This window comes from Rhea americana, unplaced genomic scaffold, assembly GCF_003343005.1.
Source record: "Rhea americana isolate MKP2758 unplaced genomic scaffold, rheAme1 scaffold_59, whole genome shotgun sequence".
Classification (NCBI taxonomy): domain Eukaryota; kingdom Metazoa; phylum Chordata; class Aves; order Rheiformes; family Rheidae; genus Rhea; species Rhea americana.
In genome coordinates this window covers 931,469-959,116 of record NW_028186745.1, presented here as the reverse complement: position 1 = coordinate 959,116, position 27,648 = coordinate 931,469, and the positions used below count along the sequence as shown (strand labels likewise).

Sequence of the window (27,648 nt, the reverse complement as noted above, 5' to 3'; positions counted from 1 at the left end):
CACCTGCTACTTGCRGCAGTTAGGCAGGGTTTGCTATGCGTTGTCCTAGATTTTTTCAAACCATTGCTTTGTCACCAGCGGAGAGTTTTTCAAAACTAATTTACACCATGTAAGGGCAAAGGATATTTATAAATTAGCATTAAAAAATAATTGCAACACGATACATTTTCCATTMTTCCTGGAAATAACATGGATGAGATCATTTCGGAGCTATGACTGAGCTAAGACAAGCACTTCTTGGGCTTATGGCTTGCCAGAAACCTCCTAAGCCAGTGAATCCGTGTTTTAGTGGCTCTGGTGTCTGAGGAGCTGCCAGGCAAGCCRGGGCTGCTGATACTCAGAGTGTCCTGGTTGCATGTGGCTGCTTACCYCAGAGAAGCCATAAGCAACTTAGCTTAAAGTGTTGAAGAAAAGGGAGTGAAAGCACTGCCATTTCAGAGCAGAGAGAATTTGCTAATCCTCGCGGTGAGAATGGACATCCACAGATCAGGATCAGTCTCTTTCATTCCTTGACCACTCGAGCTATTTAGCTCCCAGAGGTTCCCTCCATAAACACGGGAGCCAAATACAGGGGACCAGACCCTCTGCTGACATCAGTTTGGGAAGGTCATCAAAGCAACTGACACTACGTGAGAGCCTAGACCACCACAGAGCTTGTCGGAAGAGGCTACTGTGAACTCTGTTTAACAGACTATGATGACTTCATCTTGGTTTTCAGTTACTGAAACTTGGGAGTCTTCTGAGGAATAACCAGCGTGATTAAAACATGGACAGTTCTGACTGCGACGAGAACGAGGACTGCTACCTTTGAGCTGTTACTTCTATACTTCTCAATAAGGAATAATAATTTAGAAGTCATCTGTCTCATTCAGATACCTTTGTTTGTTTGTTTGTTTTATAAATACAGAGAAATCTATGACTGTTTCTGCAGTGGATCTCCAAGTTACATCACTTTATGGAAGTAATATTCTGGGAGAAATTAACAGAGGCAATAAATTAGGAGTAAAGGCAGGAAGAGATCAGTTAGCAAGAACACAGGTATTTATGTTGCATCTCCTAATTCTCATTTCTTCATCATGACCAACTGTCTCATCTCTACTGGAATCAGACTCCAAGAAAGCTAGTTTCTAAGTAAACCCACAGTAAGGTAAATTGCGCTGAGCATTTTTTCTGTCTGGTGTAGGCCACACAGTTTTTATGTCTGCCTCTACTGTTCTTGTTAGTTGTCCAACATCGTGGTCTCAGTTGCAGATCAGCTTGGCAGTTACTCTGGAGACCAGGTCTATACTATCCAAGCTTGACAAGAAGCTTCCTATTTACTCCAGTAGGTGCGGGATCAAGCCCTGGAAAACATTTGTATGCTCTAAAGCTGTTAATACTCTGCGTGGTCATGCAGTGCTCTTTCTAAAGCAGCAAAATTCTGCAGGACAGGAGCACACTGAATAATGTGTTATAGCTCTGGCAAGGAGAGAGTACTGGTAAAACAGTTCTTCTGCATAGCTCCTTGGCTCAAGGACAAATAAAAGATTACTTTTCTCTTTAAAGGATAAAAGGTACTCAAAAACTGCATTAATACTATACTTGAATGTTTGGAAAGAAGGCAGACTTGTGTTACTCATTTTCAGAAGAGATCTATATTTCTGTGGTGCAATGGGTGACATATAGGAAAAAAAGTGAAGAGAAAGCACGTCTAGGAGCATTTCTCCTCTCTAGGGCCCTGACCTTGCCAAAGGAAGTTCTCATGTAATCCCTAAATCTTCCTCCAGTCTACCATTTTGTGCTCTTTACTGCAGGTTTGGGAATTGCCATACCACAAAGAAAGCATTCAGAAATCATTAAACTCCCTTAGAAAATCATGATACTATTTCTGAAAAGTGAATACMCTTGGGATAAATGTCCTCTGGCTTCTAAGGTCTAAAATACATTGGGGCAAATTTCCTTATATTTCTCTATAATCACAAAAGCAAAATGCTTGCTTTAAAAAATTATCCATGTGACAGGACAAGARGCAATGGGCAGAAACTGAAGCACAGGAAGTTCTGCCTGACCGTGAGGGGGAATTTCTTCCCTGTGAGAGTGATGGAGCACTGGAACAGGTTGCCCAGAGAGGTTGTGGAGTCTTCTTCTCTGGAGATCTTCAAGGCCTGCCTGGATGCAACCCTGTCTAAAATGCTCCAAGTGACCCTGCTTGAGCAGGGAGGTTGGTCTAGATGATCTCCAGAGGTCCTTTCCAACCTTACTGATTCTGTGATTCTAGGATTCTCACATAGTGAGAATTCCTTAGGCTGRAACCCTATGAAAAATACAAAATATGAGAAGTAGACTATGTAGACCCAAGCAGAGAGAAAGTGGCAGAATTTGTGTATATGCACCAGACAAGAGAAGTGTTAGATTACATCTGGGAGGTTCTGTGGACAGAGGATTCCTRGAAGATAAATAATTCTAGTGATTATTCATCAAAGAGGATCATCAGGAATGGCAATTATGATGGCAAATATGACCTGAAGTGATAAAAAAAAAAGGCAAGGCTGGGGAGGAGAGGGCTGTTCTATGCATTGGAAGTTGTATAAGTAGCAATACATTTTTGAGCTGAAAACCCCAGCAAAACCCAAACTCTGTACTACACGAGGAAGAAATAGTTTGTTTATTTAATGGTTTAAATGGTTTAAGTGTCTTTGAGTTATGAAGAGTTCCATGCAAAGATGGTAGGAAAATGTTTGAAAATGAACTACGATATGATTCAATGGTTAACTTATTTCCTAAAAGAATGAGAAAGGAAACAGGTTGCTGCAAGCTTCTACTCTCACTTCCTTATGAGAGAAGACATAGACACTGTCCCAGAAAGAACGGGGCCATTGTGCACAGTCTTCTCAGTCAATCATGGGTAACTGGGTGGAGAATGAAGGACTGTCCATCTTTGTTGTTGTAAGTACGATTTTATTGTGATTTGTGTCTAGTAAAACATTCTATAGAAAGTTGCAATAAGTAGATCTCATTGTGTCTGTGAGTGATGCAGCTGATTATTCTGAAAGYAGGGCAGCAAGTGCAGTTGCATTATACTTGAAGAGTGTAACCTTTAAGGAGCTCTGGCTGGAATCCTGATTGCTGTAGGCTGCATTGTCAGCTGAGAAATGATCGTATGTTAACTCTCATTTGCTTTGTTATAAATATTTAAGTGTTCGGGTTTTTTGGTGCAACAACGATTTAAGGAAAACAAATAACATTACAACTCACTGTTAACTATGTGCATTTCAAAAGAGAAAAAACAACAAAAACAAGGCTTTCTTGCACTTCTATAATCAAAATTGGATGCTACTGAAAGCACAGTGAATACTTCTTAGTAGTAGAAAATCTGTTTTTATAGTCAATTTGCAGAATTTAGAGCAGAGATTCATGAATCCCTCATGAAGACAACTTGTATTTGAACTGTGCTTGTATATAGTTTGCATGCAACTGCTATGAAAATAGGTTCAATTAATTCCAGGCAAGATCTAAAAGTACTGAAAATCCCACTCATATTTAAAAGAGCTAAACTGTAAGGCAGATCTCCTCCTTGGAAGAAAGACGTTCGTATTTCAGTGTTCCTTCCTCTCACATTACAGTGCCTTGGGAAGAAATTAATGATACAAGAGCTATAGATATTTAATATTCTGTAATAGCAAAATGTAATACCAGTTAAGAGATTGTGGTCACGTGTGGTTAATTAGGTAGATGCTGAGAGGAATAAGAAGACATAGAACTATATTTGTGGAGATCGAAATTTGAACATATTTATTCAAAAATGTATTTCCCCTGCTATGAGATTAATGCTTATATATTACATTGTGGAAGGACAGCTCTAGYTTAGAAACACAACACTGACACTGAAGTGCTTTGAAAGGGCTGTATTTGCTGTCACTCAGTGATTTGAGGAAGTTGAAACTACCAAGAGGTGAATTCTGCCACATTTTTCCCATCAGGACTGCAATATTAACTGCATTAAGTAAGAGGCCATTATTTTGTTCAAATAAGGAATTTGTGTACAGAGCCACAAAGCTATACAAGGCTAGCTGATAAAGAGGGAAGGAAAATAAAGAAGTCACTGATAAAGAAACCAGCCAGAACAGTTAATTGGAGGCCTTAACAGTGTCCTGCATTGTCCRTTACAGGTTTATTGTACACTGATTAGCCACAGGGTGGCTCAGTGCTTGATAGAAGCAGGACAACCACAATTTTTATTATTTTTCTCAACAAAACAGATACAGTCTTCAGTTTTCGTRTTTGATTTTTTTTTGGTTTTGCCTGACATGGCAGCCTTATCCCCAASATATGCTGCCTCCACTGACCCTAACCAAAGAGTATGGATGGCTGCTAACCCTGCAACTCAACCCAGGTTGTCACAGGGTGTCACAGTGTTTCTCAGAGGGTCCACATTCCTTACGAGTCAACACCAAGAAGTGTGAGGCTGCATCATGGATCATGCCRAGCTTCTCAGTCTTCTGGACATGCTGTCAGGCTACTGCACACTCTTGCTTTAAATATGCATCCTAAGCATTTTGTCCTGAGCTAAGCTTAATTTTGTAATGAGGGTTTGAGGATTTCTTATATACTGGCTTACACTGTTGGAAATTCCTTCACTTCCCTGCATTTACACCCTACAGGTGAGACATTTTCAAGATCTAAAATAATCCCAAGTTTTTTGCAGTGTCAGCTGGGCCAAGGAACTCAACAAGACTAGCCCTTTAAACTATAGGCTAGCAGGGGCAAGAGACTGTAGTGTCACGGTTTCTGTCATCCTGAGCTTATGACGAGAGACTACAGATCTACAGGTCTCATTCTTTGTCGTCTCCATCTTCATGCACTACCTAGTAAATCTATTTAGAACAGAAGTGCAGTRATACAGATTGGTTTCTCTGAAGGATGTGAAATCAGCCAACTATCTCCAGAAGGGTACATGACCAGATTCATTATGGTCTCTTGGGCTGGATGTGCTTGCAGCTGTGTTAGTTTTGAGAGGTGTTCATAACTTCCTTACCTAAAGAAATCTGCCCTGTAGGATGTGCAAGTATGAGAGAATACTGCAGTATAGCTACTAAGAAGCCCAGTTTTGGGTAGCTTAAACTCCACSTAAGTGCCTGTGCTGAATATTTACTGCTGGCTCACTACAGACCTTCAGAGATTCCTACTCAGWTGAAAACATTAGGTATAATTTTGTCCATCTATGTTTAGACCTCAGGCTTCTTTGTCCTTTGGCACAGCTCCAAAACTTAGCTTTGGCAGCTCCAAATTCTTCCTCTTACATAGGTTAGTATGTCTGAGGAAGAGAGAGGCCCTAGCCTTGAAATGCTATTTAGGAGTCAACTAGACTCAYAGACTTAGCCGGACTCTTATTTAAATAATCATAAGCCTAAATCATTTGAGTGATACAAAGGTTTCAGCTACCGATTTTGATATTGTGTTTTACTGCCACTCCTCTATACATGTATACACCTCAAAACCCATTTCCACCAGCAAAATATGTATTGTCCCTGCTGATCTCTTCACACCCTGAAGCACACCTTTCTGTGCAAATAGGAATATAATGAACTAACTGGCCATTTTCCAAACTGTTTAAATTCAGRCATATAGTCTTTAACAAGCTGTGAAGTTTCCTGTCTACTTCTTTTTCAGCTTGTGTGGCTGGGGTTAAATGTCTTCCTCTTTTGGTGGTTCTATCTTGCATATGATCTCCCACCAAAATTCTACTACACCAGAGTCCTCCTTGGCGTAAGTACAAAACATATTATTTTGACATAGACTGAGCACGTAACACTTTTTCCCTCATTTTATTGAGTTGAAACAGGATCAGGTTGTTGGAGCAGCAGGTTCATGTAGGAGTTAGAAGTCACAGATAACTGAATAGAGAGATGTGCAGTGCTTTTAAACAGAAAACCTGTATGCAACATAGGGAGATCGTGTTCTGAAGATATGTTGAGGTAACTATTATRCTCCTGGTAACTGAACATAAAGTGAACATGTATTTTGGCTGCTTTATTTTTCAGAAGATGAGTAAAATATTTCCATTAGAATTACTGTGCAGTTACTTCCCCTTACAGTTATTCTTCTGTCATAATATGAATAGGTTACATAGTTATTAGTCCTGAAAAGCAATCGTCATTGATATATATGTCAAATGTGCAGATAGTAGTCAAGTCCTGGATCCCAGCCTATTCAATGTAACACAGCTGGTTATACTGAGCATCATGAGCCCTGCTATAAACTTGCCTCCAGAGGTACTAAGTTGATGGAGAAAATTCGTTTGTTCTCATATTTTAAAAACCTGATCGCAGACCCAAAAATCACTATCAGCTTTGAATTACAGAACACAGCATTTTGTAAGAAGTTTGCAAATCCGTGKTTTAATTCAACAAAGTTTGAAATCATGTTCTTGTACTTGGCATCAGATCTATGAATCAAATTCTGCTCTTTGTTATCAGGGTACATTTGCCTTTGAAGTCACAAAGATCTTTGTCTGTAACTCCAGCCTACTGTAATCCCAAGTCAATTACTATGATCCAAATCTTGGAAGGGTCCCAGTGAATGCGCAGAGAGCAAACATTATCTTTTCCTTCAGTTCAATGTGTTTGGATTAATATGGTCACTCTCCCCTCCTTTTAAGCATTCTTTGTTAAAATCCCAAATCATTCAGGATGTAAAGGTCAACATTAAGAGAACATRTTCCTAAAAGATGAGGCATCTAATTTAGGCTCCCTTTACTGACAACAGAGAGGCAGAACAGAGAAAGAGCCCTAAGCACTAGTCTTCTGGAACTAAATGAGGTTTTATGACCACCCCAAAGCTTCTGTTACATTGATGTTAGTTGTAAGGAAGACAAACCTACATTTCTGAAAAATTCTAGGTCAAATCCTATTGCCTTTCTGAACATACAACCACTTACTTCAAAAGCTCTCCTTCCTTCTACCCTAAACGGTCAGCCAACTGAAACCACAGCATTAAGCCTGTCTTTATAGCCTTGGGACAGGAAACTCTACTAATGTCCTAGACTTGCTTCTGTGTGTGGCCATCAATTGTCAGACATGGCAGGGAGCTTTTCATACAATCATGTTATTCCATATAATTTCGAAACTGGAAATAGAAGCAGTTTTTTATCTGGAGAAATGTGTTCTGTCTGCATGTGTGCCCTTGACTTGGCCAGAGCCGACTACCCTTAAATGTGAGCATTTATAATTAACTTTCATTCTCACATTCATAAAAAGTTGTGGTATAATGCATAAAAGAAACTTGTGCCTATCAGTCTCCTGGATAGTGCTTAGGTAATTAGTTTAATAATGACTTCTCTCCCATTACAGCGTGCTTTAGCTCTAGCAAGGGCTCCTGCAGCTTGTCTGAATTTCAACTGCATGCTGATTCTACTGCCAGTATGTCGAAACTTGCTGTCCTTCCTCAGAGGTTCGAGTGCGGTAAGATGAAGAAAGAATTTCAAAATTTATGAAAGAAGAAGACCTAAGCAGCCTTGCAAATGTGCCAAGCAACATAGTCCAAGTTCCCCAAATATACCATACTTTGGGGATGTCTTTTTTTTAAGAAGTAGACAAGATCAGAGTTTTGCTATGATCAAGAGTAGGGTCTATATGCTAATGGTACATCTAGTGCTGTGGTGAGGTACTGAGCCTTGAATTAGCCTTTTTCCAATTTTCCTTTTTCACTTTCCTCMTGTGCAACATGATGTCTTAGACGGAAAGCCCCTTCTGTCTGGCAGCAGCTGTTGGTGGTGCCTACACACATTTGCCTCCATTTGTCCCAGATGTAACTCCCATTTAATAGTGGGAGAGATCAACCCATGATTCCWGTCATTGCATATTGAAGTCTTAAGGAAAATATATGTTTTCACAAACTTTAGAATGGGACTTTCTTCAACTGGCTTATGTTTTACATTCTTTTTCATATAAGCTGAGTTTCCACCTCAGGATAAAATAGTTCACAGGGTTTTTGACCATCTCTGTCTCCCAAATGCCGATGTTATATATGGCACCTGCACCACCTGCACTACTAAGGAAAARACAAGTAATTCCACAGTAGATGACATCTAAAGTAGGCTGCCATGATAACACTGGCTGTAACACATTGCAGAAATGTAGATYACTGGCTGTTACAGCAAAAATAATGGAGAGGAAAAGATTAAATAACTTTATTGAGTAGAAAAAGGCTCCTGTTCCATAGCTATGATGATGAGGGRGTCCAAAAAGGAACTACAATTTGAAACTTTATTAATACAAAATGGATGTACCATAACAGCTGAGGTGGCACTAACATCTTCTTCTTTCCACTTCGTCCTGTTGCCTAATTTCTATCTAAGTCACAATTACTTCATTCCCATCAAGCACTAGAAAGCCACTCTTTTGCCATACTGTGGTTCAATGAAAATGAAATATTCTCCTCAAGCTGGTGAAACTTTCCTCCAAATGTATGATTCCCCCTTGTTTTCCATCTTCCTTAATGTGCACATGGTCAACAACACCGCTCAAGGGAGTTGGTTGTCATCTGTAAATCTAGTATAAATTTCTTTCACACAAATGACATGGCCCTATGGGGGCTGAAAGACCCAAACAAAAGAGTTACCTGTTATTCAGGAGTCCTCCRTATGGAAGGAGTGTGGGTTAGAAGATAAAAAAAGATATAAACAACCCAGGTCATACGTCCATCTAGTACATATAGCCTGAAGATCAGTGTGCTGAATAAATGAGATGTGTCTGCTATATTAAGCTCCTAAATTGTGTTTCCAATGCTGTCAGAAGTGCCCTGGCTCTTTTAAGGGATAGCGCTTAAAAATATAAAGCTGGAATTACACAGCCCAGGCTCTGTGCCTTGTTCTATACCMCTTCAGCTTCTGGGATGCTACAAAAGGAGCCAACTTTAACCTCCATCATGTAAAAAGGAAAAGAGTAGTAAGTAAAACTGTATGGTCAAAGTTGCACTTGCCCTGCCCTGGAAAGATTAAGTAGTATTTGCTAAAATTCAAAGCTGACTCCATAGGGTGCAGATGTCAATAATGAAGGTAAAGTTTGTAAGATTTAATGYTGTTATTGGAGCAATGTGACTGGCAAACAATGAGCGTTTGGGCATACGAGGCCTTCATGAGGTCTGAGAGAGATTCCACAGGCACCGAGCCGAGGRCAGATTGAGAAGAGAGGTTCTAAGGTCAAAGCAATGATATTCTTTCAAAGGAGCAGGAGTTASTGGAAGGCTAAAAGCTGATTCCAAGAGGAGAGAATTGTGTCCTAACAGGGACTTCATGCTACTCGTCCTGAATTGGTCATCTAAAATCGATAGTTTAATGTTTCTAACCAGGGTCCCTATGAAGCTGCCCCTTTTCTCTGAGCGTTCAAGTTACAGAGTAAATCCTCCTTCCTCTGGCAGCATGATACAATCGCTCAGGCTACACCCAGTTTGCAAGCGAGAGCCATGTAGAAAGCTGCAGCTTCATTTCTGCTGACTCCTTGTGGCTCACTATCTTGCTGATAGTGTGAGGTTGTATGAGGAAGCAAAGGGCTCTGAGGATGAGCAGGAAGTGAGGGGGGGCATAAAATAAGATTGTTAGACAGCTGAAGATCGTTTAACTTTGGTTGCTTTTTGTAATAAAGCTATATCTCAGAAAGGAGGAAATTGTGTATCTTAAGCAAAACATGCAGTGTCAGGACTGTGGGCAGGGTACAGCTGCTTTTGGTCATTCTACGGATATCTCTAATTAGCTATGCTATGAAATTAAAAACCTATGAGGATCTCTAAAAGATCAAGATTTTTGTATGTTATCTCATTTATTTAAGAGGTAGTGACCTTTCCAGCAGCAACATCACTGGGGTTTGGGAGATGGGAAAATTGTTCAAACCTGTTATTCAACAACAAAGTGTTGGAAACGCCTGCCCTTTACATCTTGCCATCCAGGAATCATACACCGCAAACTTATTTATTATTAATTGAAATAGCAGAGGTATTGTTTTTGAGTGCCCTTTATTGCTGCATGCAGTGCTGCTGTTAAGTGAGCCTCACTACTGAACCCACCTGTACCATTTTGTCATTGCTTTGCCACATGCTTCTTAAACAGCAAGCTCAGGTGTCCCTACATACTGTTTCCAAGGCAGTCAGGCAGGAGAGACACTTCTTTGCTATGCTGCACTTTATTCTACAGGCTTTTCAATTACATCTCAAGGTAGAGGATACAGAGAAGGCTAAATCTCTCCTGGCTCTTATTATAGTCTACTGAAGTCATTGAGATAGCAGAGTGTGATAGTTTGTTGTTTAATCAGTGTCATAGCTAGAAGATAACCAAAGGGAACTGTTTCGTGATATATTTATTGATATAGTTAATATTCATGAGGTATTTAGAAAAGGACTGGTACAGAGAAGCAAGGTCGCTGCTTGTGTACCTCCATTACATAAAGAAGAGAACCAAAAATAAAATTGTTCTGGAGGTTTTTATTATCATCCCTCTTTCTGTTTCATTGCCAGAGGGGTGGGATGATCCACCCCACTCTATCAGCTGTGATGATTATTTACCTTTCTCTACCATCTACAAAGTCCATGTCAGGCAGATGCTTGGAAAACACTTTAGTTTCTCTTAATTTGTTGTGAAAGACATCTAAGTGGTTTCTATTTATAAATTGTATTAGTTTTCTATTTATAAATTGTTTGTATTAGCTTCTTCCCTTTGTCATTCATGAAAAGCAATGTAAGAATACAGTACAGGATAGTTACAGTTTTTATTCTATAGAAACCACAAATGCTAGCCTTACAGGAATTTAAAGTAACAGGAAAACTCCTATTGCCTATAGTAGAATGTTGATGGAGCCTCTTGTTTATGAAAGTATCATTCCATTTTTCTTAAGAGCCAAGTTCTTCATTTTGTACTAGCAGAGAATTTTCTCATTCTGTTTCTATTAGAGTAACTCTAATAACAAGTCTTACGTGAATTTCAGGCAAGCACACCCAGCTTTTGGGGGAAGGAATTACTTCATAAGACCATAAGTGACTCCCATGTTTGGGGTGGAAGCTTTCTGAGACAGTTATACCCAAGCAATACTATTCATTTCTGCAGTGTGAACCACAACAGTATCTTAATGCCAACTTAGGCTATTTAACACTACCAAAGCAATTCAACACTACCAAAATACAAGGAAAAATCATTAACAGTCACCTTACCATGGCAGAGGGTGATCCCTCGCCTAGTTCATTGTATGTACTTTAAATTTAACACAGATCAGATATACTTACTTTTGCCATACTATATTTGAAGTTTTTTCTCGTGATCAAGTAATTTGTTTCAATGAGACATGTTAAAACATAATTTGATATTACTGTGTTCTGAGGAATKCAGTGAAATATTTCTGTGTGTATTTTGGAATTCTAAATCATTACCAACTGCGCTATCCATTGCTGCACTCCCAGCTGCTGTTTTTTTTCCTGCATTTAAGTAACTATTCATAGGCATCACAAATAATCTGCAAATACTTTTTTTTTCTTCAAATCCAAAGTGCTGCTCAACCCGTGTCAGACGACAGCTGGACAGGAACCTCACCTTTCACAAAATGGTGGCATGGATGATTGCCCTTCATACTGGTTGGTACTCAATGTTTCCTTGTTCATTGCTTTTTTCTGTCACCTTATACAGTATCCAAGTGGGAAGAGACCTGATTTCATTATCCTAAAGGAGTCAGCATGTGCCAAGGATTAATTCAGTTTCCAAATAATATTTGGCAACTGGCAGAGAGCAAAAGAAAAATAAGAAAGGATACCTTTCTGTTGCTCTATTAGCAYTATTCAAGTTACTGCTCAATGAAGGGTATGTAGCAGTGCCCTGAGAACCAGATACTTAGCCTTTAACTCCTGTTTAGATTTACTTCCTAGCTGGCTGTCTGAAACAAACAATAAAAATGATGAAAGAAAAGTGTGTAAAAAGCATGGACAAGACATCTAAATTTTTTATATTTTTTCTTTCATTATGTAAACTAAAGGGTTTCTATCACTTTTTTTCAACAAATTTATCACCTCTCTATCCAAGTACCTTACAAATTGTATATCCTAGAAGAGTCTTGATATCATCAGTGAATTACTTGAGCTGGTCAGGTTCCCTTCCTGAGCTCTGACTAATATCGCCACTGCTGCATAGAAAGGAATAGCATGATTCAGTTAGAGACGTTAGGCCACAGAGGAGATCTGCAGCAGAGCTGAGCTGTTCAGCAGCGGGAGATCTGTCCCCTTCAGGCTTTGTTTTGAAGGTGAATAAGTATACAGTGATACAATAGAGGAAAAATTTTGAGAAGTGGTGTATGACTGACCCTTGTAATACTATGCAATGAAACAGTGGGAAACACCTCAGTTATACTAGATTTCTGGACAAATCCAGTTCAGCAAAAGCATTATTAGTGATTATTAWCAATGCAGCAGAGGAAAGAAACACTAGCAAATGTGACACCAAAGAGCTCCAGATTCATTTATTGACTCATTTACAGAACTCCTGTTTGATTCAGACAGATCACTCGAGCCACCGTCCTTCAGTTTCCCACATACAAATTAGAGTATCGCTCTACCATTTGAATCATTTTCTTGAACTATGATGTGCTGGAAACTTCTTCCATTCACATCCTGCCACCCAAAAAGATGTAAACTGCAGATGGTAACCCTGTGACAGTAAAACATGTCAGTGATCTGAAACTGTGGTTAAGAGCAGTGTAAGAGAGGGAGTTTGCAAAGGCTTTATGTTGCCYTTGACAAATGTTACAAAGTTTAAAATGTTACCTAAAAACATTGAGTAATTCTCCTGTGCTTAAACCTGATTATTTATTTCCTGTTACTCCTAGCAATTCACACCGTCGCACACTTGTTCAATGTAGAGTGGAGTGTGCATGCACGTGTTGAAGAGAAAGGCACTATGGCAGCTGTACTTTCTAGCCTTGGGGATAACCCAAACGAAAGCTATTTGAACTTTGTTAGAAAAACTATTCCGGTAAGTGACATCAGGCCATGAAGATCACTGAAAAATCACCTTCATCTACACTATTATATAAAATTATCTGAGCTGAATGCCTGCTTCTGTGTGCACAATCTGTGTTGAATCATATTGCAAGGAAACCTGGTGCAACACATTCTTCTATACTTGTCAGTATTATTATTTTTGCTTGAATTCAGTAATGCTTTAAGCTTTTTCACCTTAGGATTTCAAAGTAGTTTTAAAACATTTCTTAAAAATATAATGTACTGTGTAAAGAAGCCTTCTGACTAAGGTAAATGTGAGGCGCACAGAAATCAGGGCAAAGATTTTGAACTTGGGCTCCTTACTGTTAAGATCTGGTTAAAAAACAAAAAAGAAACGTCTGCATTCCTCAGAAGCACTGAACATCCAATGTCTGTATGAGTTATGAGAGCCACAGGTGCATAATGCCACTGAAGAGGAGAGCTTAATTTAGCTGCCTAAATACGGCTGTAGGACTCCAGATCAAGCAGCAAATGTGTTCACTTTCCCCAAGCCCATACTACTGAACAGTGGCAGAGTCAGAAAGAGTCTTTGCTGTGTGAATAGATGGAAACGCCTTCCTATTTCCACTTACTTTAGAGTGGAGTTTAATCTTTTATTTTGCTAAGTAAATTTGCAGTGCAACAGACGCCGAGTGGGTTTTCCAAAAGCATTGTTGGCAGGTAAATTCATAGAGAATGACTTAGAAACTTGAAACAAGGTAACAAATTTGGAAGTTAGATGGACTAATGGTTCAGCTGGCTCAGCTATGATGCACTGCTTTTCTCAATCCAATGTATGCAATTATTTCACAGAATCCTGTGGGGGGCCTATATGTGGCTTTCACGTACTTGGCTGGTCTCACTGGTGTTATCATTACACTGGCCCTCATATTAATCATCACGTCATCCACCAAAATCATCCGAAGGTCATATTTCGAAGTATTTTGGTACACCCATCATCTCTTTGTCATCTTCTTTATCGGTCTTGTCATCCATGGCGCTGGGTGAGTATTTGCACTTACCACACGATATATGATAACTATTGTGTCTTAATGTAGAGCCCCCGATGCACAGAAGTATAGTGATTTCAGACATTAAGCAGCGGTTGTATTTGATGGTGATGATGGGCCAGTACCATAGGCTCTCAATAACACGCATGAGGCTTTATGAGAATCAGGCATACTTAAGCTCACCTTTTCTCGTATGTAATTGAAAAGCTTTTTTTCAAGGTTTGTGCTTCTACTTATCTTTGTATCCTAAAAGGAATTGCATTACACACATGTACATAAGGAGATCACTCCATAAAAATAACACAGGATTTTGTTGGATTGCTGATGACTATAACAAGGGTTTATCCTTTAGATCTGGAGGGTTTTTAATATCAGCAACATCTTCAGAATAGGTTTTCAGTTGTTGCAGCTCAAGTRTAGGCAAATATAAGTTTTTGTAACTTCCAAATATCAAACATCTTTTTCCACTGTTGATTCATTCTATAACTTCAATACCTTTAATTAGCTGAAAAGCCTATTGAAATAATTTTAACACTATGCAAATACAATTTCAGCACTTTTAGAAACATGAACCTTACTTTTTATAAAACTACAGAACCAATGCACAGAGAAAAAGAAAAAAGGCTAACATATCCAAGCTAGATTTCATAGCTCATAATTATATGTAACATTTAAAAGGAAATTCTCAGTGTTATATCCTTAAAAAAATAACTGAGGATCCAGAGCATGGGAAAGAGTGCTTTAAAAATGCTTCGTAAAAATGACTATTCAAAAGCACTTCCTCTTAGTCTAGTAGTGCTAGAGGAAAAACAGAAACAATATAACAGGAAGAGCAAAACCAGAAGGCAGATGAGAATCACTGCCAGTGTATTTGTCTGTTTCAACTTCCAAAACCAGAAGGAGAATGCTAGAATAAAACCTGCTGAAGSAAAAGGACAAGTGGCTTTTGTTTCCTGCAACAAATATTGTAAGATTACCTGTAAAATATCCTAACTTAGTAGTTACTACACAATAGGATCAGAAAGCAAGCATTGCTCTTTCCTTAATAATTAGCTTATATTTCATAAAAATTGTTTTTTTGTGTACTTGCATGTTCACTACACTCACTATTTTAATTGCACTGTACTGAAAAGACAAAAGTTCGGGCAGTAGGGGGGATCAACACATCTGTCAGTGAAGTTGAGCAATCCTATGAGTGGAGATAAAACCAGGAATATTGTCATCTGTAGAGGGGAGGATGATTTCTGACAAATCACTCAAGGTGACAGGACTCAGACACACATATGTGATGCTGGATCAGTTTGAGCAAGGATAATTCCATCATATTTGTCCTTAAAAGCAAGATTGACATTTTGAGTTTAGAGGAAATGATAATATACAAAAAATATTGGACAGGCTTTTTACCCGCAAGGAAGGCATCTTGGATGTGCAAACATTGATGTTATGGAAGAAGTGTGATCTGACTTTCTCAAAGCAATGTGACTGAGAGAAGGCATCGATGTCATTGTGTCTCAGGAGACAAACAGCTGAGTGTTATTTATATACATATACATGTATGTATACACATATATTTATATATACAGAATTAAAGATAGTTACTAGCATGAAGGGGGCAGATTCTTATCTGGTTCAAGCTGTTACAGCACTTTTGTAGCACTAACCTTTTTTTTTTKTGTGCATGTGTGATGTGTCCCAGACAAAAGTTCAAAATCTCCCGTCATAATAAATGCAAAGATGAAAGAGTACAGAGACACTTTGGAAGTGAAAGCAAACCTTTCAGCAGAAAGAGAATTAGCTAGAAGCTTAAACTACTGACAGCTTAATTATAGTACTGGAAGAGCCTCTACGCTTTTACTAAGGGAATAAAAGTCTCCTTCTGTTGCACAGGGTACCGGCATTGCCAAACCTTRAACTGGGGTATAGTGCAAGACAAAAACCACTAGGCCCCCTTTTCTCCCCTCAGAGATGGGATAGAAGTGGCAGAAAACAGGCAGAAGATGGGCTCCTGCTGTTGCCACACCTCACCCCACAGGGCGGCTCAGCTGAGCCAGTTGTCACTGGTGGGGAAGTAAATTGCAGCTGGTGGTGCTCCTGCAAATTGCAGCTCATGATGYTCCTGGGACAGTGTCATCTCTTCCCTTTCTTTTTCAGACAGGATGTTAATCAAACCCTTAATAAGGAAAAGGTTCATTAGTAATATTAGTAATCTATTTTAACTTCTAGGATTGTGCACAGACATTCTAATAATCCTCTGATATATTTGTCACAAAGCTGGGCATATATATGACTCAGATCCCATGTTTGTTTAAAACATGAAGTGAAAGAAAGTCAAGTTTAAGGAAACCCAGCTTGAAAAACAGAAAGGGAAGTCATGGGAAGAAGATATAAACAGAAGCATATTGGCATAAAACTGATCAAAATCAAACCCTGTTTCTAGGGAAGGTCAACAGATCTTAATCTGAATTTCTTTACAATGACCCTGATCCTACTAATTACCCTCCTTTGGGGGATTCTTGTACTCCCTTGTGATTGGAAGAAATCCACACAGGGGCAGGAAATAGCTTACAAGTTCAGAATATATTTTTCCTCAAAAAATGAATTTTTTTCAGCACTGGCCACTATTCTGCCACTAGTAACATAGCAGAACTGGAATAATCAAAAAAAAAAAAAAAAAAAAATAAAGTAAGAAAAAAAGGCAAAAAAAAAAAAAAAAAAAAAAAAAAAACAAACAAAAAAAAAAAACAAAAGGAAGAAGAAGAATCAAGCAACAAACAAAAATGCAGAGGCCAGATCATTAAAAGTCATTGAAAAGGGCTTCCCAGAATTGTTATGATAGATAATAGGAATAATTTCTGCACTATTCACTAAGAAATTGATTTTCTTGCTCATTCCGTTTGAGACCTATTGAGGTCCTATTGAGACCACATTCTGGAAATGCTATGAAATAMCTCTCAGTTCCTCATCTGATCTTTATAGTGAGTGTTTTTTTCCTACAGACTTTCCTCTTCATTTTTATCCTTTGCACAGCASTTCTATGGGTTGATCAGAACAGTAGGTGGTATCAAAGGGACATTACCATTGCAGAGCTACGTAACTATATAAGTAACATATGTAGCTTAGCTTAGCTATAAGTAACTGTAGTACATAACAATAGGTAATACTATTTGAGATATTTCATTTCCATGTCATTCTCTTAATATTTTGTATTATTTTCAGGCGTATTGTACGGGGACAGACAGCTGAGAGCCTGGCTGAACATGATCCATCTATTTGCTCTAGGAACTTCACTGACTGGGGGAAGAAGGGAGCTTGTCCAATCCCCCAATTTTCAGGGAATCCTCCTATGGTAAGAACAATTGCTTTGAGCATAAATCCAATCAAAAATACTTACAGTTTGCTCTTTTTTAAAGTTAYATATGTACATGCTGTAGAAAAGCTGCTATGTAAGCCTTAATGCTCTTCAGTGGCAACTTCTTTATGTAAAGCAATAGATTGCAATAGAACACAATGAATTACAAGCAGAAATGGACTAGAGACAGACAAACCACTTCCAGTGTCAAAAGTATCTCATAAAAGGAATACAGTTAATAGGCAAAGCAAAAGAGTAACTCCTATCTGAGAACTGCTTACCAAACTGTATTTTGTGGCTTGTGGGCCTTCCTAGAAACTGCCATAATCCACATAATAAATAGTTTCACATTATTAATGGACTGATGTTCATTAACAGCAAATGACTGCCTCTGGAAATATGACACTGACACTTCAGTTCTCAGAGACTAACCAGGCTGATTGTACACATTACAGCCAGACATACTGACAGAAGCCACATCTTTTCCTGCAGTAATACCGACCTGGGTCAGTAACACCCAGAGCTTTACTCCACATTTCACTTGGGTACCTCAATTCTTAGATGGAGACAAAATCAGTCATAGGAGAATACATTTCTATAACTAACCTGCTCTATGGGAGCAATTATAAATACCGCTGCAACTCTCAATAGAAAAAGAAATTTTCTCTCATTTCAAAATTTTCATATCTTCTTTGGGTTCCCTGCTCTGGTTGATAAAGAACCTAGGTATCTTAAATTTAATGTCCATTCATTTCCAGTGCAATTTAATGTAAATTGCCATCTTCCTCATTTCACTTGTCGTCTTATTCTGTTACAGACATGGAAATGGGTAGTAGGTCCTATGTTTTTGTACCTGTGTGAGAGGTTGGTACGGTTTTGGAGATCACAGCAGAAGGTGGTTATCACAAAGGTAGGTGTTGATGCTGTGCTTAACACTGGGCAAAACATTATCTATTTTTCCAGGTATAATATAGTGCAGCAAAGCCAGTGACTCCTACACACTGTACAAACTTATCAGGGGAAAAACCCTCAAGAAGTTTTCTGCTATCATGCAAAAATAATACTGCTTCCTGGCATATAAATATGGTTCCCTCTAAACCTCAAATTCAGATGCTGTGTGGTTCCCAAATTAAAACAGTGCAAGAGGACAAAATTAGCTAAGACACAGGACTGAATCTGAAGAGGGAGAGATCAGTTTTCTTCATGATCTAGGGAAAAGATGCACAAAGTAGAAATTCCACAGCCTTAAGAGTAACTTAAGATACCAAATATTTATTTTCAAAGGCTGTCTGGACATCTATGAATCTTGATTTTTCAGCAGAACAAATGATTCCTGAAAAGGAGACTTAGGTGGGTGCCTATTCTGTGTAGCCAAAGCTGATATCATACTTAAATAGTAGGTCCCCCGTGGTATATTGCAGAGATATTAATGCTGGTTCTAAATGTATTATAGCCAAATTAGCATGACACTAAGATGAAACACATAAAACCTACCCTGGCCTTTACTAATTAATTTCCTCACATGGCACTATGCTTCATTTCATGGATATACCCTGTTCAGGTCAGAGCTAGTTTGGGCATGACAGTAGTCTCTACTCTTCCCTGGCATGACGCTGACATATTGGAAGCCTCCTATGTACTAGTGTGCTTTTTGGTAATTTTACCAAAATATTTCCGTGCCATTTCTACACCATTTGTTGCTGTATCTGTCTTCTTCTCATCAGGAACCTTATTCCACAATGTTGAGCATTATTATTGATCTCTAAATAGATATATAGGCAGACTCAATTCTCTCTCTTGTAAATCTCTTCTGAAAACTGAAAATAACCTTGCCAGACAAGTTTATAATTAAAAGATTATACTGACTGAAATATTAGCCTTGCTTCTAGAATATTATTTCTATTTATTCTTGACTAAAATAGGCACAATGCAAATGCACGCAGTATACTGCTCATCCCAATATAACAAGAAAACTTCAGTTTCCAGTGGTACTGTCCATCAAATTCCCAATCTGTGTGCAAGCCCTATACTTTTGCTGCTGTATATATATATCCATTTCATTAGCAATGTGTACTGTGCCACTCTGTTAGGTGCATCTGGAATTAATAATGTGCATAGACAGATCTGAGGACGTATTAGATGTGCCAGTCTGAGCTGCCCTTCTGGAGCGACTGCAAGTACAGTGTGAAAATACTTTCACCAAAAACTCAGCATCTTCTGCAGTCTCTTACCTGGTTCTCAGATGCTGTTCTCACTCTGCCCCAGTTCTGCTGGAAGCGAAGTTTCACCTGCTTTCCTTGCTCCCCTAGGACAGGATGATAGTGTTAGTGATGAAGGATGTAAAGACATCGAGTGAACAGTGAAAACCGCTGTTTTCTTTCTTCCCTTTGTCCCTCTCATTGTAGGTGGTCATTCATCCCTTCAAGACAATTGAGCTCCAGATGATGAAGAAGGGCTTCAAGATGGAGGTTGGGCAATACATTTTTGTCAAGTGTCCTGCCGTATCTAGACTGGAATGGCATCCGTTCACACTGACCTCTGCTCCAGAGGAGGATTACTTCAGCATTCATGTCCGTATTGTAGGGGACTGGACAGAGGGGTTGTTTAATGCCTGCGGATGTGATAAGCAAGAATTCCAAGAAGCATGGAAGTTGCCCAGGTATGTTCAAAGAATCTCCTTGGTAAAATCAACCAACATCTATGACACTACAAAATTTGCTGAACCAATTTGGTGGAACCTGTGACACAGTCCTTAACTCCTTCCATTGAGGATGTTGGTGACCATCTMTTCTTTCAAGTCACTCCCCCCTCAAACCTATAAATTTTAAATGCATGTTTTAGTGATTTCAAGCAAGGTATTTTTGAGCAACTGAATGTGAGTGATTTTTTTTTTCTAGATTTCTTGAGTTAGTCTCTGTTAAGAAAATTGGGGAATTTTTTGTTCAACTCCAGGTCTTCAGTCCTACTGTTAGCTCTAGATTTGGCCTTGTATCTCCAGCAAAGGATATATAATCTCTTGTATCTCCTGCTGTTTGAGGAGAACTCAATGCTGCACAAAGCCAGGGAAACAAAGTCTTGAACAGACGGGGTTGTTGGAGGGAGAAAAGTTCCTGTATGACCAAGTTCACACATGTAAGTCAGAATGGGTCCTAGGCTGATTCTCTTTATCAACATCACCTCTTCTTTTACCAATCAGTATTTAACCCAAATGTGCATCATAATGGACAAATATCTTACATTTTTATTGTTATTTTAAATAGCACTAATAAATATTCACTTCACTATTGATTTATTAACTATACTTTCAATTTCAGGATAGCTGTCGATGGCCCCTTTGGAACAGCTAGTGAGGACGTATTCAGTTATGAAACAGTTATGCTTGTTGGAGCTGGAATAGGAGTCACTCCATTCGCATCAGTACTCAAGTCTGTCTGGTACAAGTACTGCCACGATGCAACCAACCTAAAACTCAAAAAGGTACATATGCATTGTGTCACAGAACTTTCCAAGAACCCAAGCAATCATCTGAGGGCATATAGTCCTGACCATAACAGGCCCAGCAAAGGTGGTCTAGCTCCAGACATGTGTGAGTCCTGAGAGAAAAGTCCAATTATCTCGAAGACTGGCAAACAAAGAAGCAGGAGAGCCAAAAGGTGGAGGGAGGGGGGAAGGAGAAATAGCTAAATCATGCATGCAAATACTGACTGTAGCTCTGGGGATTTCCATGTGTAGTGGAGACACCATTCAAACTGTGCAGGAAACACAAAGCCCTATAATACTCTTAAAATACTAACTGCATCCAGACAAATACTGCATTCCTTTGCTATACGCATACAGAGCAACTTTGAGTCAATGAAACTCATCCTCCTCTCACTTTCTGCCCCTGAAAACTCTCTGTGCACAGGTGTGGGATTACACTCTCTAGTTATGGTCATACTCCTGTTACAAGAACAGAACTGGTTTTGTCACCTTTTAATTTCCCATTCCTGACAGCAGACAGGGAGGTAGAATCTACCTGTAAGTCATTATTTTATATTCTAACAAAGTATTTTACAAGGATATAAGTGCGCAAACATCACAAACTGTAAACCCACAGATGGAAGAGGAGTAGAAAGTTGTTTCCCTGTTCTTGCAGTCACATATTTTGCTTCACAACCCTCCCAGAATCTGAACTCTTGAATAGCTTCAGTACGAGCTTGTCTCCTTGTCAATTGAAGTGGTCAGGCTAGTTCTTCTACAGAAACTCTACAGTCCTCACTTTGTTAGCAAAAACAAACCAGAATCCACAAGTGCCTATGTACCCTAAGCCTCACCCTTCTCTCTTCCAGATCTATTTTTACTGGCTTTGCAGGGACACTCATGCCTTTGAATGGTTTGCTGACCTCTTGCAATCTCTGGAGACTCAGATGCAAGAGAGGAATAATGCAGAATTTCTCAGCTACAACATCTACCTTACAGGCTGGGATGAATCTCAGGTAACAACACTGTGGAAAATGTCACAATGTTCATGTCAGCAAGCTTGTTGTATTTTGATTAACATTCAAATTGTCATTTTCCTGGTGCTCATCTGGCTCTCAGAGGTTTTAAATGTAGATGGGCATTGACAGAGGAAAAGTCTTCTGTAAATGTTGGTAATTTCCTTATCGTTAAAGTCATGATATTTGTTTAAAAAGGCAATCAAAACAACCTGAATGGGGTGGGGTTAGAACCACTGTGGCAAAGTAGGAATGCCTACATGATACTGTGTGATTCTTGCACTCTGCACTGATCTGAGAGTACCTCATTAAAAAATTTAGCTCATGCTGACTTACAAATCTTTGGGTTTGCYACCAATGTTCACCCTAAATTATTATAGAAACGCTATGATGGCTGAAATGTCAGTCACTAGGAGTGGTGAAACTCTGGGAGCACTCTGTAGTGGTCCCCTCCTGTGGATGCAGAGCACCTCTGGTCAATTCTGGGAGAGCTTGGCTCAGCTCTTCTCCTTCCCAGGAGAGACCAGCACAATCAATATAGCACTTTTCAGRTAAAACTGGTGAGAAAAATTGCACAAGAAAAGTAGAACTACTTATCATGACTGGGAATTATTCTGATTCTCTCCTTCTTTCCTTGTCAATAATGAATCACTGTGCTAGATAGTGCAAATGGGAAACTTGACCAAGAAGGGAAAATGTTAGGAATTGTCTTTTGAGAATAAAGGGGGTTGTTAAATCCCAGTACAGATGGAGCCTTCCTGGGCCAAGACCAAAATTACGAATGATCTCATATTCAAGTGTCCAGCTGTAGGCCTGAGAACAGATTTGCAGCCATGAGATGACTTGGAAAATAAAATGCTACTCTGCAACAGCAGTAGTATTGCTGTTGCTGCCTCCTTTAAGAAAGAGCAAGATTTCATTAGCAAAGAGCTGTTTCCTCTGTGAAGGGAGAACTTTCTGATTTTAGTTTTACACTTGTGCCAAAGGAATAAGTCTTTCACATTCTCTTTCCTGTACAGGTGCTGGGTAAGAGCATCCCCCTTTCTCCTTTACGAAAACAGCAACAGTGTCCAAGAGGGTATTTATCAAGCTTACTAAGGATAGGGAGCCAGGGGGACAGTCTTCCTCCTTTCTTATTCATCTGAACTTACATGAGTTCAGCTGGTAATGTGYGCTGTGATTTCCTTTCTGGCTGTGCACTCAAGCAGTCTTTCCTCACAGCATCAACCTCAGCTAAACCTGCAAATACCTCTAAGACAGCTAATACTGCTTAAAACAGAGTTGATGGCACTGGGGACTGGAAAAGCTAACGCACAAGGCCTGAGTAATGGCAGCGTATTTGTTTCTGGACTCTTCATGTGTCATCTAGATGTTCCTATGTGTGACAGTCATTGCAGGGATACAAAAGACCAGATCTTCCATGACCTGCTTCAGAATGTGTGATTCAGTTGGGAAAGATGCTCACTCTTGTTACTTTTAGTTATGTTTCCTTGTACTTATATATCAATTTTGCAAAATTCACAATGTGCCTAAGTGCTGCAGCTTAGCTACAGAGTAGGGAGGGGTAGTAATAAGGTAGGAAGTTATCATACACACACACACACACACACACAGACACACACTGGAAAACAGGAAGGAGAGAAAAGTCACAGAATTATTTATTTGGGAGAAAGTTACTCCTCCAACTTTTTTTGACCTATAAAAGTGCTGCAGAACTAAATACAGACCTTTCCAGTTCTACAAGACCTGACTATGCTCTTACCCACGTCTTCTCCTCTCCCTGTGTTTACTTAGCTTTGCTGGTCTAGGCGGAATTTACACAGGGAAGATGGACAAAACCTATTCATGTGGATCAGTCCTTCTAGAAATAAGACTGGCAGGATGTCATTAAGGTCAAGGGTTGTATTATTGTAACTAACAGGGAAGATTTTTCCTAGTTTACAGCTTTATTTTACAGCTCTTGGACTGAAACAGTTCGTTGWAAAAGAAATGTAATTGCTGTGTTTAATACATTATAGCATTAATTCTTGAGATTGGCCAATTTGTGAGAATGAGGAAGACAGAGACTGCTTGTCAGTTTACCAATGTTAGCTTTCCTTTTCGGTCCACAATAAATTCCCCGTTTGCTGACAATGCTGTGCGTATTGATATGATTCTTTTTTTTTTCTAACCAGAAATAATGCTAACATTTCTAAGTCTATCCTTACACTACCCTTTTTGTTTCATTTCCCACAGGCCACTCATTTTGCAGTGCATCATGAAGAAGAGAAAGATGTGATTACAGGCCTTAAACAGAAAACATTGTATGGAAGACCTAACTGGGAAAATGAGTTCAAAACCATTGCAAGGAAGCATCCAGGGTAAACCTGTACCTCTGGATAGTGTCTGTCACCTTTCTCTGCTATAATAGCCATCTTATTCCTTAAACTGGTAACATTTGAGAAACACTTTTTTCTCACAATCTAACAATTTCTAGGTATTTTCTAATACTGGTTCAGCCATTGAATGAATGGTAGTCTTGAACAAGTTGTTTTAACCTACAATTTCAAAAACTGTAATCCATTTTTGGTGAGAAACTTTATGTAGCGTTTGATTGCTAGTAGTACGTTTAGAAAAAACGTGCCCTGTCATTCCTGCTGAAGTAGATAGGAATGTCAATGACCTCTAAAAATAATATCTGCTACCTCTAAAGATGAAACATGAACATAGATAACCTTTGTCTAGGCACCCAAAATTAGCAGGAAGAAAATGGAGCTGTTTCTTTCAAGAATTTGTATGATAATCTCTTTGAGTCTCTATTTCATTGATCCCTTTGAAGTCAGTAAAACTGTCTTCACTGACTTCTGCTAGATTGAGACTTAGCCCACCACCTATTTTAGAAGGAGCACTAAGCATGTTGTAAATTGCAAAGAATTATAGGTTTTAGGGGAGACATGCAGTTCTACTTTAGTTTCTGTAATAGAGAAAACCTTGCAGCTGCAGAACACAAGACTGACTTACATGAACAACACAGAGCTGCTGYATGCTTAGTTCCTGACCATATTTTCATTTTCTTAACAGTTCCAGAATAGGTGTTTTCCTCTGTGGACCTGAGGGCCTAGCAGACACACTCAACAAGCAGAGCATCAGCAACTCGGAAGCTGACCCACGAGGAGTACACTTCATTTTTAACAAGGAAAATTTCTAACTCTGAAACACATGGGAGTCATTCAATACAAAATCTAAAGACTAGATTTTTTTTTTTCCATTTGAAGTCTGGGAAAGACAGCCCAGCTTCTGATCTCAGCTACACTAACACAAATCCATTTCCTCCTTTGGAATTATCTTGGCTCTATGGTGGAGTAACAGAGTCAAGTTTGGCCTTAGAATTGCTTGCACTGCCTTCCACATGCTGGCAATTTAGAATAAATGTATTCTTTGTGTGTATAAGGGTATTTCCCCTCAATTAACTGTCTTTGTTATCCTATTCGTAGTACCTGCTGCAGGGTCTAGGTCAACATATGCATCTGAGAGTCAGTTCACACTGATAAAGCTTACTGATATTAAACAATAAAGTATTCTAGCATAATGCTTCCTGTTTAAGAGGTAGCTTATCCTCACTACAGGGAGTCCCTGGAAAGAGGGGGGATTTACCAAAGGGTGAGTGGGAAAGATCATTACTTATGACAGGAAAGCTATTTCGCACACCACCATTTTTCAGGCTTCTGAACATAAGCCTAAATGTCTTGTGCAAGAGATAGAGCAGACAGTTGAGAAACAGCTATTCCTCTCTAGGAAAGCACAGAACTGAAAAGGAACCAGCTGGGTGTCAGAGCCCTTCCGGCTTGGGGGGACCACAAAGCCGGAGTCAAACCAAATCTTGCACTCAATACGTGAGCAAACTCTCCTCTCCTAGTTTCACATCTTTAAATTCACAGTGCAGGGAGCTAAACAAAAAGAAAAACAAGAAAAGATTTTGTGTTTATACGGCCTCCACTCTTGAGTTTCAAGGTTGAAAAACATTGTTGCTAAATGGGTCCTCTCTGAAGCATTCTTAAATGTATACAGTGCTTTTGGCCCTATTAAGCTGCTCTTCATTAACAGCAGTGAGACAGGTTTGAAAAGGAAAGGCTGTGTGGGCAGTAGTTGGAACAGATATGAACGAAGTTGCTGATTTGTACAAGACACCCATAAACCGCGTAGTACTTCTAGATGTACATTATAGGTAACAGGCTCATTAAAAAAAGGAACCAATACATATTTAATACCAGAGACAGGGAAAAAGAAACAATTAAAACTACCAATAAAGGGGGGGGGGAGGTGCAAAAGGCCTTGAAACARCCATATTTTAATATACTGTCCTGTCTTCTTGTCTTCTGTTCAGCCCAGTTGCCCCAATTGCCTGCTTACTAATTTCTAAACTCTGCAGCCAAACCCCACATACAGCTCCTACACAACACTAGACCTTGCTGTCAGATTCTTACAATCACAGAAGAAAGTGTTGGCCTGCTTAGGCAGTTCCAGACATGTTTGTGTAACCATCTGGTTGTGTGTATTTTACACCCCAACTCGCCAGACAAGACATGTTTTCCACTTACAGCATTTTTAAATGGTTTACCATTTCATATTTGTTGTTATCARTTCCTGTGAACTATTTGATGACTCTTTCAATTGTGTCAACACCTGATGGGGAGGAAGTTACTGTTGCTAAATGCYAGTGAAGATCAACTCTTGGTGGGGAATTTTTCAAATTCTTTCCYTCAAAAGGGCCATAATTGAATCTATATAATTCTGTTCGAAACACACCAGTTAGATCAGAATAGAGCTTAAGCAGAATTGAATACACTTCGCTGGAATAAAAATTTTGTTACTGAAACATAATAAGGGTCTGAGCCTGTGCAGAAGGAACTGAAGTATTTGGCTTTGATTTTAATGGAAATACAATAAGACTTTTACACTGTTAGAAAGCAGGCAAAAAGGAAATGCAAGGATCTCATGGTGATATCATGTTTGCCATTCAAAGAGTCTTGAGATTTTATATTTTAGCTCACCCTTAATTTTCTAAACAGTGWCATATTTTTCTTCAAACTCCAGGGCTCTTTCCTCACTGAGTCAGTTCTAATTACACTTCCTGTTGTATTGTACACTTGTGTTAAGGGTTATTTAGCACCTTGAATTCAGAGAAAAGAATTCCATGCCGATTACTAAACCACTGTCTTCTTAAAACTTCTAAAAGAATAAGTAGGTGTTTCTTAGTTTCTTTCATTCTTCTTTTTTTTATTATTTTTTTTTTTATTAAATCCTGCTAAAATAGCAGGACGCACTTTATCAGTCATGGTCTGAATTTTTTTTTTTTTAATCTAAGATATATCAGTGAAATGGATAGCACTGAAACACAATCATAAGAGAAAGCATGATCTAGGTCCCGTCCTACTCTTTAGCAAACCATGGAGGGCTGTCAGTGGTACTGCTGTAAGCCAACACTCCTGTCTTCTAGGATGGTAAAGGAGTAAAGCTGTTCCTCTAAACACTTGCCTTGAGAATGGAAGTTCCCTAGATCAGGGGTTTTACTAGCGACCAACCCTTGGCACAGACCTCCTGCTAATAAAACATCATTTACTACACATTTATTAGATATAAAGCCTGTGCCTGCATTAAATTCTTAGACTATGGTGACTACGACAGCACTGCTGCTTCCCACACAGGACAGAGCGGACTTTATGGCTGCTGTACTCTCTTCGTTCAGCCTGAGGAGGCTTGGGCAGCAGGCTACAGGTGAGCTTAAAGGATAGTCGTGTTTTGTGGCCAAATGGTACTGCTTGCAGTCAGACCCTTGCTGGACTGGGCT

The 27,648-nt window shown here is 39.2% G+C and overlaps 1 protein-coding gene across 1 annotated transcript; it reads left to right on the top strand.

The window, feature by feature from the left end:
- Positions 1-2,872: 2,872 nt before the first annotated feature.
- CYBB (cytochrome b-245 beta chain) lies at positions 2,873-25,389 on the top strand. The gene is made up of 13 exons (XM_085319431.1): positions 2,873-2,925; positions 5,650-5,745; positions 7,329-7,439; positions 11,508-11,592; positions 12,834-12,979; positions 13,801-13,991; positions 17,214-17,343; positions 18,164-18,256; positions 19,752-20,005; positions 20,661-20,823; positions 21,675-21,821; positions 24,057-24,181; positions 24,882-25,389. The coding sequence occupies exons 1-13, from the start codon at positions 2,881-2,883 to the stop codon at positions 25,006-25,008; spliced, it is 1,713 nt and encodes a 570-aa protein (XP_085175557.1). The 5' UTR covers positions 2,873-2,880; the 3' UTR covers positions 25,009-25,389.
- Positions 25,390-27,648: the final 2,259 nt, after the last annotated feature.